The sequence below is a fragment of the Elephas maximus genome, chromosome 3, assembly GCF_024166365.1.
Source record: "Elephas maximus indicus isolate mEleMax1 chromosome 3, mEleMax1 primary haplotype, whole genome shotgun sequence".
In the NCBI taxonomy this organism is placed as follows: domain Eukaryota; kingdom Metazoa; phylum Chordata; class Mammalia; order Proboscidea; family Elephantidae; genus Elephas; species Elephas maximus.
In genome coordinates, this window is record NC_064821.1 from 116,415,826 (window position 1) to 116,429,242 (window position 13,417).

The 13,417-nt window shown below is 36.2% G+C and overlaps 1 protein-coding gene across 1 annotated transcript in view; it reads left to right on the plus strand.

Moving 5' to 3' along the window:
• The window catches only part of LRRC7 (leucine rich repeat containing 7), a 617,060-nt gene that overhangs the window by 561,371 nt on the left and 42,272 nt on the right, over nucleotides 1-13,417 (plus strand). Inside the window, exon 24 of the mRNA XM_049879569.1 lies at nucleotides 4,259-4,480. Within this exon, the coding sequence (XP_049735526.1) occupies nucleotides 4,259-4,480 (222 nt within the window). The remainder of the gene's footprint in view (nucleotides 1-4,258; nucleotides 4,481-13,417) is intronic.

Consider the following 13,417-nt stretch of genomic DNA (forward strand, 5'->3'; position numbering starts at 1 on the left):
TTTCAGTTGTGTTTAGTGGGAGAAATAGGGGAAAGTATATCTACTCCATCTTCCTGGAAGCATAAGTTCCACTGCCATAATTTTTAAAATTTAACCTGTATTTAAAAAGAAAAAAAAAGAGGCAGCATAGAACATGGTGGGAATAGAAATTGATAGGACTGGTTTTTGGTTTTGTTTTTTTGCAATTTTTTTTTTTTTTTTTATATATAAAATCACTGAATCTGACTCATCTGAATGAGTGCTGCTGACTCCTTGAAATCAGTTACAGAGTTATCATTTGGAGATGATTCTATACTGACACTGCTTCAAAGCATTTTTAGAACTCTTTTGGACTTAATTTTGGAGATTGAATCATGTTCTTTTGAACCTTCTCAGTCACATATATTGTCATCCTTTGAGACTGTGCTTGATTTCTGGAAGTACCCCATGTGGCTCAAGAGGCAAGATAGGTAGTAACCAAATTGAATAATACTCAATCAAACATTCTTTTCTAAGTGAACAGTGTGAGCCAAAGCATTGTTGTAGTGAGAAAGACGCTTTTTTTTATATCACACAAAATTGCCCATACTGTTCAAATCTCCACATAATAAGCCTGATTAGCTGTAGGATATGAACAGTGACATTTGGCATCAAGTCAATTTTTTTTTTTCTCCCCTCTATGGTTTTGACATAAATGTTTCCTTTAGTCCTATGGTTTTGGAGTTTTTCCCTGTAAACTTTGACAGTTTGCTTTTGGGTCAACATTAAAACACCATATTCCATGACTATTCTCCTCAAAGACATATTATTTTGTCCACCCTCCTTGAAAGTTCAACAAATGTCAAATCTTCTCTATTTCTTTTATCATTCAAAATGTGTAACATAGACTTGACAGGAACCTTTGTGTTCAAATTAAATTCCCCTTCAGTACGAGTCTGTGTTCTCATAGCTAACCCTCTCCTGGAAGAAATCCAGTCTCTGACATTTTCTACGTTTTCATCATTCCTTTGTACTTCATTGTGATCATCCTTATTACCTCCGTAAGCCTTTGCGCCAGTCAAAAAAAAACTTATTCTTTACATTTCTTCTGTACCATAATTGTTCTTTTAGATGTCTTATGTCATTTGTTTAAGCTCACACAAAATTTAGTGTTTATTCTTTTGACTGGCACAAAGGCTTACAGAGAGAAAAAGGATGCTCATGATGAAGTACAAAAGAATGATGAAAATGTAGAAAATGTCACAGGCTGGTATTGCTCTCTACAGCCATCACTCTCCATGCCCATTCAGCACAGCCTATAACTGGGGAGATAGTGAAAGCATTGCTGCCGCCGCTGCTGCTGCTATTGCTACTACTGAGTCATTTTACAGCATGTGCCTCTCATGACTACTTTTTTTTGGCCTTGCCATCCGAGAGCATGAGCTTCATTACTTCACAGTCATGGAAAAATTAATAAATACACAGAGCATCATCATATTTGCTTACCTATAAAGCTGTAAGTCATGATCTAAAATAGGTAATAAACCTAGTTCAGTAAGTAGGGAATGGTCCTTTGGCAAATTAGAGAGCTGCTAAAGAATTTAATATATCCTTCCACAACATCCTGGTCCGTTTTTTACCACCATGATTCCTTTCAATTCATTCAGTTATGGAGTTGGGGATTGCAGTATAATGTAGTATTTGAGGCATGGTCTTTAGTAGTTTGATGCCTGAGATCAAATCCTGGTCTTGCCAGTTATCCATAGTTTAAATTACTTGGGCAAGTTACTTAACCCCTCCCAGCCTTAGTTTCCTCCTCAGTAAAATGGGATAATAATAATCACTGCTTAATGCTCTTGTGAGGATTAAATGAGTTAATTCGTGTAAGGTGTTTTACCACATTGTCTGGTATTTGATGGTAGCTATTATTGGTTCAGTGTCTATTAGTGTGTCAATCACTAAAGGCATGAGGAGGATATGGTGTTTGCCCTCAAGGAACTCCAAATCAAAGCATAATTTTGAGCTCACCCTGTCCCGTAGGGGAGGGAAGAGAAAAATCAATCTGGAGGCTATTATAGTTCTGTATTAATATAGAATTAATTTTTTGCCCTTGATAGATCATTACCGAGATGTACTAATGAACAAAGTAATTGTTAAGCAGTCATTATTGATTCTTTCATGTAGATTACATATCATCGAACCAAAACTATATTCTGGATCCCTCTAAGTTTTTCCAGGTATAAAAAAAACAATCTTTGTTTATCTATATGGTCACTTTCATTTAAGGCCAGTCTTCCTCTCTCCCACTGGCTCAAGCTCTGACTGAATAAACATGAATGTTATACCAGTGGAGGTGAGAGGCAGGCATAAATGTAAAAATCACTAGCCAGACCAGTCAGCTTCAGTCAAACAGCGTACACCCCAGCCCCTCTGACTCCAGGACATCATTTTCTCTAAGTATGTAACTAAGCACACTTCTGGGTTCATTCAGAGTATAGCAGGTCAAAATGTAATGCTAGGTTTATCGTGGCTTTCCTCTCCTACCAGACAAGAAAACATGAAATTCTATGGAAGCAGGAAAGAATTGAATTCACAATAAGGAGAAAGTTGGTGAGATGTGTGCTAAAACTTCAAGAATGGCTGAGAAGTTTGTGGCATCTCCTTTTATTAAGATTTCTGAGAAGGTTATAGATACAATAACAGAGAAATAGACATTCTCCCTTTATTAAGTTATCTTAGTTTTATTTGTGAGGTTATAGTTTTGTGATTGCTGGTTAAGTGTGTTGGATTGATAATTGTTTTCACATTATGCTGTTAGAGCTTGAAATTCTTTTTATATATTTTCATCTTATTTTTCATGACTCAGATATCTTTACTGTATTTTAATGTAAAAATCTTGGTACATGATACCAAGACAGTCGGTTGGAAATCTAAAAATATAATCAAACAAAGGTTGTTTATTACATATCATCATTCATATCATTAAATAACAATTTTGAATATTTTCTTCACTGAAATTACATCTTGTTTTGGAATACAGTAATATGCCTTACACCTCTTCAAATTTTTTTCCATTATCATTTTAGGTTCCTTGCATTTCTTATGTTGCTCTTCTTAAAGAAATAATTAAAAATAATATCTTCCTTGAATACCCATTTAATAATGACTCCTTTATTCCTCCAAATTGACTTTTCCACAATAATCAAGAATCTTGATTAGCCAGGAAAATTTACAAGCTTTTCTAGGTAATGAATGCTAAAGTAAAACTTGCTTTTGAATTCCAAATTACCTATCCTTAAAAGAGCAACAAGAAAGAAAATGAATTCTGAAAGTAAATTCTTAGATCTCTCAGTAGTAATGGGTGAAGTGCCAAGCATTGCACTAAAATGTATATGTAAAAAGAATTAATGTTAAGCATTCACCCCCTGTGTTAGGCCTCCCTGCTAAAACATGCTTAACATAAAAAGACATATTCTAGGTTACCAGCTTACAAACATAACTGCTTACTTTGTGGAAAAGACATCTGGTGCTAGAATAAAGGTGAAAAAATCAGAGTGAACAAAGAAACAGGTGTATGGTTTTTAAATGGGAGACTCCAGTGAGCATGCCGTCTCTCCTCCGAGCCTTTGAGGACTGAGAAATGATCATTATCACTTTCAATAAGAGGTACTAATGCGTCTCTCTCTGAAAGCTCACACTGATGATCTGCATGCAGGTCTTACTTTGAAGACCTTTTCATACCTGTTGACTATTCAATGTAACTTAGAGATCCCAAAGCTCATACTCTTGATTTAGTAATGTAGAAAAGTAATAAATATTGGTTATATTCACCTGAACAAGCTTACTAAACACCTGTGGCATAAAAGAAAATAAGCAATTATTTTGCCACAGAATTAGGAACCAGGTTCTTTTCCCCTTGATATTTCATATATTACTTTTCTCCCCCTGGTATTGTTCAAAATCAAATGCTGGACAGGACTGCAATTTATATTTAAGTTGTGACTTCTTTTTCTTCTTGAAATTTTTCAGGATGAATATTGCTCCCTAAAACAAGGGTTAAAATAATCTCTGCAAGCCACCAAATGACTATGAATGTATTTAATGCAACCTTGCTCCAATATTAACATTTTCACAAACCACAGTAGGCAAACCCTTACTGTTTTTTCATTATCCTTTCCAGCCGTGGCTGAAAGCCCAAATGATACCACTTTACCCAAGAGGTATTCTGTGCGTGTTCTCTGCTTTAATCACATCCTTTCAGCACCACGAATCTTCGCCTGACAGATTATCTTCTCCACAGGCAGGCAGCCACATCCAGACCTTGATGGGGTCTCAAAGCCTTCAGCATCGCAGCCGGGAACAGCAGCCATATGAAGGAAATATAAACAAAGTGACCATCCAACAATTTCAGTCACCATTGCCTATTCAGATCCCCTCTTCACAGGCCACCCGGGGACCTCAGCCTGGACGGTGCTTAATTCAAACTAAAGGGCAAAGGAGTATGGATGGATATCCAGAGCAGGTAAGAGTTGTTTATAATTGATGAATATTCAGGAAATGTTTAGGACAGTCCAGAGTCCATGGTTTGCTTTCCTTCATTAACAAAGCCTGGGACATGGTATTATCATCACCATGTTGAATGAGGTAGAGCATTTGTATATCTTATACACAGTGGTATATAAACCTTTGTGAGGATTTTATCATTATCTTTGGTGGTTAAGGAACACAACATGTATGATGCGATGATTGGTGAAAAGCCCATTTCACATAAAGAAAAATTAATGAATCAGAATAGTTTTTCTAGTACTATCCTACACCCTCTCCTACTCACTCCCAACTCCAATTTAGCTCTACAGCACAGCTTTTGAATGTTACAGAGAGCTCCAATGGATTAGGTGTGTTTACCAAGGCCTCTGGTGAAGCTGACAGTGTGAAGCGTAAACAGTATTATTCCCTTCTATTTGTAGGAAGACATTTTTTAAAGCTGAACGGCACAGAGATAAATCTTTGCTATGAAGAAAATAGTAAATAAGAAATGTCTCTGAAATGCTCCAAAAGCTACTGACAACTGCCACATACCAAAAAATTGCTTCTCTTACGGGCTACCTAGAAATAGGATTTGGTTTTCCAATGTAGAACCTGTTTTTCTTTCTTAGGATCAGAAAATTGAATAGAATCTCATCTATTGAATTATATAAGGCTCAGAAAGTAAGATATTAAGATCCCAATATTCTCATAAAATTAATTTCTCTCATTTCATACTTCAGATGCTTCTCTGATCATCAGGCAAAGCTCGCACTAACTTAATGAACTCCTTAATATAGTTTATAAAGGAAAGGTTTCACTTTAATATTGCTTACTCATAGCTTCACATATCACCCCACCTTATTTTCTAAACGTATCAGACATATCCTCATTTGCTAGGTTTTTTTTTCCCTTAATATTGTTAAGAGCCCTTTATCATTTGGATTTCAACTGCTCTAGACATCCCTTCTATTTCTTAATGCCTTCCTTGAAGCTGAGATTAGAAATTAATCATTCCAGAATCACGGATACAGCTTCAAGAGAATGCTCTTCCTCTCCTACCTTAATCTAGGCCAACTGTTGGATTAAAGTTGTAATAAACTGAACAGTTACCTTTAATAATATAATGATGTGAGGTTTTTAATTCTCCAGAGGCTAACGAGTTAATAAAGTTTTACATTATGCTTTCCCAAAGGCATTTTGGAAGGTTAAAAATTGTTCATATCCCACCCAACAAATATAACATAAACCCTGTTCTCTGATTTAGTTATTCCTTTTTTTATTAGTAATTTTTTTTTTAGTAGTAGCTGCTGTTCTTGTTAGCTGCCCTAGAGTCTGCCCACGACTCATGGCGACCCCATGTGTTACAGAGTTGAACTGTTCCATAGGGTTTCCTTGGCTGTAATCTTAAAAGAAGCAGATCACTAGGCCTTTTTTTTCTGTGGGACCGATGGATGGGTTTGAAGCACCAATCTTTCAGTTAGCAGCCAATTGCAAACCACTTGTGCCACCCAGACTTCTTCCTGTTAGCGTTGTTGTTGTTACTAGGTGCCATAGAGTCAGTGCAGACTCATAGTGACCCTGCGTACAACGGAATGAAACGCCGCCTGGTCCTGCGCCATCCCGTTAGTAGCTACATATTTTTTTGTTTTTCCTCTCCGAATCAATGCATTTAAAAATCCATTAAGATAAATGTTTTCAACTACTTTGAATAGTAGGCTTAGTATAGGCTGCAGTTACTCGGAATGCCCTAAATTTAAAGGCCACTTTGAAAAAAAAAAAAATTTTTTTTTGACACTATGTCTCAAAAAATACATAATTTTATAGTTTGACTAATGAGAGGATTACTAAGTTTTAAAGTTTATGTACTTATTAAATTTAAAAGAGCATGCTTTTTTTTTTTTTTTTAGAGAATGTTTATAGCAGTTTTCAGTGTTTCGTTTCACAGCTCTGACATTAGATGCCTTCCAAACTAAGGGGTGTGGCTATGTTAATGAAGGGAATTAGAGACAATACCTTTTGCTTTCCTGGCTTCTGCCTTGTCTTCAGGCTGTAATAGTTTGGAATGTTGAGATAAAAACTTTGAAGGGACTAGGAAACAGCCTAAAACCCACTGCCGTCGAGTCGATTCTGACTCATACCGACTCTCTAGAACAGAGTAGAACTGCCCGACAGAGTTTCCAAGGAGCGCCTGGCGGATTCGAACTGCTGACCCTTTGGTTAGTGCCGACCCTTTGGTTAGCAGCCGTAGCACTTAACCGCCACGCCACCAGGGTTTCCATGGAACAAGCCTAAGGAACATTAAATCAACTAGTACTGGCACCAGAACTATGTTCCTCTCCCCTCCACCACTCAGTTATAAAGCTTCAGAGAGTTTCCCGTAACTTTTTTCAAAATTCAGCATAATATCTATCTACTACCACTGGTGTGCTGGAGCGTGGCTCATACCGGCCCATTATTGTGTGTATCTCTTCCCAACTCCACCTTCAATGACATCACATTGGTAGATTAAAACTGGGGGAATAATTATATTATGGAAATCATTGATCAGTACAAATTAGGACTCCCCCAGCCCCCAACCAGCTGTTAAACACCTTCCAATACACTTACCGACTACATAAAAATAGATTTGCTTATTTCTTTTTCTTTCCCTAACTTCTCCACATCTTCATTTATCTCTATGGCATGAAAGGAAAGAGAATAGTGTTAGCAATCAGAATTTAGAGCTTTAATATCATGTTTACTTTTTTGTTTTTACTGTGGTAAATATATATATAACAAAACACTGGCCATTTCAACATTTTTTTGTCGTGTTTACTTTTTGTTAGCTATGGACCCTAGTCAAGTCATTAACTCTTTCTGAGGTCTATTTCTCTGCTTATAAAATGAGAACATTACTACCCACAACATTCAAAAGACTTTTGTGAGAGTTAAGTGACGTAGTTCTACACACACACACACACACACACACACACACACAGAGTAAGCCTAGAACTAAGAAAATATAAATAGAAGATAAAAGAAGATACAATACTTCAAATCACTGTATAAGCTAAAGAGTGGAATACAAATACGTAGTCTCATGAGATTCCCTGAGGCACTCACTCATTCTCCAGTAAATCCAAAGATAAGCTAAAGATGTTGAGAATTAAAATACTGAAGGGATCTTAATTATTATCAATCCCAACCTCCTTGGGTGACAGAATAAACAAGTAAACAAACACAAAACAAACAAAAAGAGAAGCTAAAAGAGGTTATGTAATTCATTCTCATAAAAAAAAAATTTCATGTAGGAATTTTTTTAATTACATTTCTTTTGAAAATTCACATCCCTCGTGTGTGTGTGTGTGTGTGTGTTAAAGCAAGACTTTTATCCCCAATTTAATAAGGAAAAAATGGGGAAATGATTTAAAACATCTGAAGACTGCATGAACTTTCACATCAAAATTACAGACAAGTGATTTAAGGGCAAAGACCAATGGGGTAACTGAAAACTTCTAGTATGGGTTTCAGGCACATCAATCAAAACAAACACTGTGGTTTCATAAGGCATTTCTGATGGTGCATGAAAAAAAACATAAATAGAAAAACAAAGTCCCACTTAAATGATCAAAACAATGTTAAATTTGGTTAAATGCAACATGGAAAAAACATAAATCATTCATAATTTTAAAGAGCAAGGAGATAACAACAACATAGCACAAAGAAAGATTATACAGCATGATAAAGCACAATTTATTTTAAAATAAAACTTCAGTAAAAAAGTGCTTATTGACATACTACAGGTTAAAAAAAAATCTGATTACAACAAATGTTCATTTTATGATTTAGGAAAAAGAAGCCTGAATGAAAAATAGAAAAGTAGGAGACAACAGTTACCATACATTGAGAATTGAGTGCCTGCTATGCATTTGGCATTACTATATGTATATAAAACCCGTTGCTGTCGAGTCTATTCTGACTCACAGCGACCCTATAGGACAGGGTAGAACTGCCCCATACGGTTTCCAAGGAGCGCCTGGTAGATTCGAACTGTAGCTCTTAACCACTATGCTGCCAGGGTTTCCATATACATATATAGATATATATATTTATCTATCTCTGTCTCTGTCTCTATCTATATCTATATATAACAGAGCCCTGATGGTGTGCCGGAAAAGAGTTTGGCTGCTTACGAGAAGGTCGGCAGTCCAAATCCACAAGCCGCTCCTTGCAAACTCTGTGGGGCAGTCCTACTCTGTCCTATACGGTCCCTATGAGTTGGAATTTACTCCGCAGCAACAGGGTTTTTTTTTTGTTTTTTTTTTGGTTTATATATCTTACACACAGGCCTGACTTCAGGGACTTGCAAACTGCGCAGTCTCACAGAGGCTCCCACTTAGAAGGGCCCCATCCTGGTTTAATATTCTGCTGTTGCCATCTTGTAATTCTTAGTAAATGTTGAACAAGGAGCCTTACATTTTGATTTCGCTCTGGGCCCCTCTAATTATGTAGCTGGTCCTGCTTATGCATATATTTCATTTAATACTCAAAATAATCTTATTCTCTTCTTTACAAATGAAGAAACCAAGGCTAAGAAAAAAATAAGTAGTAGATTATACAAGGTATAATTGATCAGGAGCCCTGGTGGTGCAGTGGTTAAGTGCTACAGCTGCTAACCAAAAGGGCGGCAGTTCAAATCCTCCAGCCACTCCTTGGAAGCCCTATGAGGCAGTTCTACTCTGTCCCATAGGGTCGCTATGAGTTGGAACCAACTTGATGGCAACAGGTATAATTGATCAAGCAGGAATTCTAACCCGTTTGTCTGACCCAAAGCTTAAGTTCTGTGTCCCAATCTTGCCATTAAATTAACTATGTGATCTCAGACACTTGCCTGCTGTGGTCAGTGTCCTCTTCTGTCAAACGGTATTAATTAAATCTGCTCTAGCTTCCATGCAGAACTAAAGAACTGAATAAAACAGAAGCATACCTCTGATCCCTTAAAGTAGCCTAAAGAAATAATGCATTTTTAATCCAATTAAAATAAGTTCCATATAGCAATGAACATATATAATAAATGCTACCACTGATGGCATTGAGTGAATTAGAATACATGTCATTTGTGATCTAGGCAGAGTATTTAACTTTGTATAAACATAAAGAAACAGTTAACTTTGATGTTCCTTCTCAGTGGTGAAATCCTCTAAACTTTCAAACCACCCATCACAACAAAACAGGGCAAAAAAATCCAAGAATTCCAGGAACCAGTGTAAAGTTTAATGCACTTATTTTCACATGTTTATTTTTCAGAGAGAATGAGTATCGAGTCTGTTTTCAACTCTAGGATTAAGTGAAATAAAATATATGGAAGTGATTCTTAAACCATAAAGTGCTACACAGATCCAAGGTATTAATTTCTGTAGACTAGAAATCTGATTTCTAACAATCGATGTTCTTGTTAACAAATTATCTGCAACAGAAAACCATGTGCATGTCACCTGAAGTTCACTATCAGAGTATGTTACTTGCAAAAGGGATTTTAATGCATCAATCCTTTGGATTATTGACAAACATAATTGAGGATAAGAGTCTGAGTTGTATTAAGTAGTGGAATGAAGAAAACAGTCAAAAATTGAAGGTTTGACTACCATTCCGTGATACGAACGCTTGACCATCATATGCACCCTGTTAACTTTGCTGTTCATTCCTCAATCCAAGTGAAGGAACCTAAAGATCCTATTTACTCATCTCGCCTTCACAATATAGTAATACAGCACTCTATATCAGTTGTTCTGAACCTCAGCTGAACATTGAAATCTCCTAGAGAGCTTTAAAAAATATTGATGCCTGAGCCTTATCCCAAAGAAAACTGATAACATTAGTCTGGTTGTAACATTGGCAATGGAATTTTTCAAAACTCCCCAGGTGAGTATAGTCTGTAACCAAAGTTGGGAACCACTGCTTTAGATATTCTGTAGCTCAGCAAATTTCCTTACTAAGTAATAATTATATACATCTTCTTCTCACTTATTGTCTACGTTTCCCATTTATGACAATAGTAAAAAATCTACTACCGGACTATTTTGTGCATTAACAACTTACTTCAGGCAGTAATGAACACCAAGGTGTGAGGCGAGAGTGACGCTGGCTGTGATGATTAAAGTTATGTGTCGACTTGGCTGGGCCATGATTCTCAGTGGTCTGGCACTTATTCAGTGATGTAATCTGGCAGTTATATAATGGTGTGATCTGATTTTGTGATCTGATGTGGTCACGCCCCTTTTTCATATAATGCCAATTTCACATAATGACCTGGTCTTTGGAACCTAACCATGTCGCTATAAGTGAGGAGTGGGTGTCTTGTTATCATCACTATTTAAAAGTACACATAAATGGCCCACTACTTATTGAATATTGTCAAAAGAAACATTAGTTTTTTTTTTACCCCTTGCAAGTGTACAGTCCAAGACAGGATATATTTAAATGCATACAGATACCAAAGTAGAAATAAGAAGTAAAAACACCAGCATGATGCTTAGAACCTGTCAAAACCCTTTCATGTGTATTAACTGATTTAATCTCATCAATAATGCTGTGATACAGGTAGAGCAGTTTCCATTTTATTGGTTAGAAAACTAAGACTCAGAGAAGTTGTATCTTGCCTGGATCACAAACAATTTAGAAGCTGAACTGAATTTAGAACCCAGTCATCATGAATCCACAGTGTTACATGTTGCAGCCTATTGCACTATAGCCAAATATACAAGTCAAGAGAAAGGCCACATCAGAAGATTGGAACACTGGAGAAATACACCTGCAGTCCACATCTAGCCCAGACAAGAGGCCATACTCATTAATTGACCTAACTCATCAGAATGGTGGCACTCCATAGCTGCCTCCTTCCACACAGACTGAAGTTTGTGCCTGAAAGAGAACTTGTGAGATCACATTAGAGTCAGCCTCTGTGAGTTATACAAACTGATGAGTATCTATCATATTCAAGAAAAAAACAGAGCTCCAAAACCCTCCCAGAAGGAGATGTTAGGAAGACATCATTTTAATACTTAACAATTTGTGAAGTACACAGAGCAGCGGCCCGAGAAACAATTTCAGGCATTTCTTTAGACCAGAAGCTCTGGTCAGCTGCCTGAAAGGCTCACAAGTTTTCAGGTGAGGCTTTCATCCTATGGGGCTAGGTGATGGAAACTACATTATGCTGAGTACTTAATATGAGAAGACAAAAGAAATTGGAAAGATTTTTTTTTTTAATTGTGGGTTATGTAGTTAAAAGGAAATCATTTAATAAAGGTAGTTAGAAAACAGGTGTTAAAATGGTTTTGAATATATGTTATTTACTCAGATGACTTCAGGAACACATGAAGTATGGCTATCAGTAAATATTTTCCCCATAGAATTTTATTCTTCAGTCATCAAAATGATGTTATGTAATACTGAAACTGAATTTATAATTCATAGTTTGACACAAATAATGTGTACCTCGATACACAAATTCTAACAATCGACTTTACAAGTTGAGTGTGGTCACATGGTAGAGCATAGTAAATATTGCGGTGGGAATCAGTGTGCCCTCGGTCACTGTTTCACCAAATATCTACAAGATCTTGTTGGTTTCCTAAATGTATAAAATAAACAAAATAAAATAATCAAGGAAATGAAATAAATAACTTTAATTTTTTTTTTTTCCCCAGAATAAAAAGGCATGGGAGTTTTATTTCTCAGACATGCAGATACAGAGTTGGCTAACTTTTTCTGAAAAGCCTAGAAAATGCTACTTCAGGGAGTTTTATTCATAGTTCTTGATATTAGTATGTGTTTTCAAAAGATTTAAATAGGGCTTTTATCTGGACTTTCATCTCTCATTCACAATAGGAAAAGGTATGCAAGTGAACAAGGATCAATATTTCAAAACTATATTCTTGAGTATTAACATTTATTTTTATAATACTAATCACTTTTTTGACCTTGTTACACAGGCTCATTAGAAATTGTGGAAAATTCAGAGAAAGTTTATATAGATTTTATTTGGCCTTGTAATACATATAATGTAATCACAACAAAAAACACCAATACCTTACAATTGCATAGTGCTCTTCATCCTACAAGTACTGTTACATAATAACTCCTAAGACCAGGAGCTAAAAGTAGCAGCATGTTTAATTTCAAGTTCGATTTTTTTTTTTTTTTAGTAAATATATATGTAACAAAACAATTGCCATTTCAACATTCTGCATATGTACAATCTACCCACTAAAAAAAAAACCATTGCTGACAAGTCGGTTCTGACTCATAACGACCCTATAGGACACAGTAGAACTGACCCATAGGGTTTCCAAAGAGCAGCGGGGGGATTTGAACTGCCAACCTTTTGGTTAGCAGCCAAATGCTTAACCACTGTGCCACCAGAGCCCCTGTACAATTTAGTGACATTAATTATGATTATCATGTTATTCAACCATCACCAGTATTTGTTTTCAAAATTTTCCATCGCCCTTAACAGAAGCTGAGTGTCAAGTTTAATTTAAAAACCATGAAGCACTGTTTCTGCTTCTGTCAAGACCCATAATTAAATCTTCATCCTTATTTCATTTGCCTCTCAGCCACGTGGCTTGACTGAGTTCTCTGTTGAAACATTCTCTTCACTTTGCTACTATTATTCTACTGGTTTGCCTCCTAACACTCTAGCCATTTTTTCCTGGTTTCTTTATTCATCTCTCTTCTCTACCTGACTCATTGGAGTGATTCAGTGTTCAGGCCTTGGGCCTTTCTTTTCTCTATCCACACCGTCACCCCAGGATGATCTCATTCACTTCCAGACTGGATGATTCCAAAATTTATATCTCTAGTACTGTCCTCTCCCTTGCACTCCATATATATATATATATATATATATATATATATATATATATATATATATATATATATATATTCAATGGAC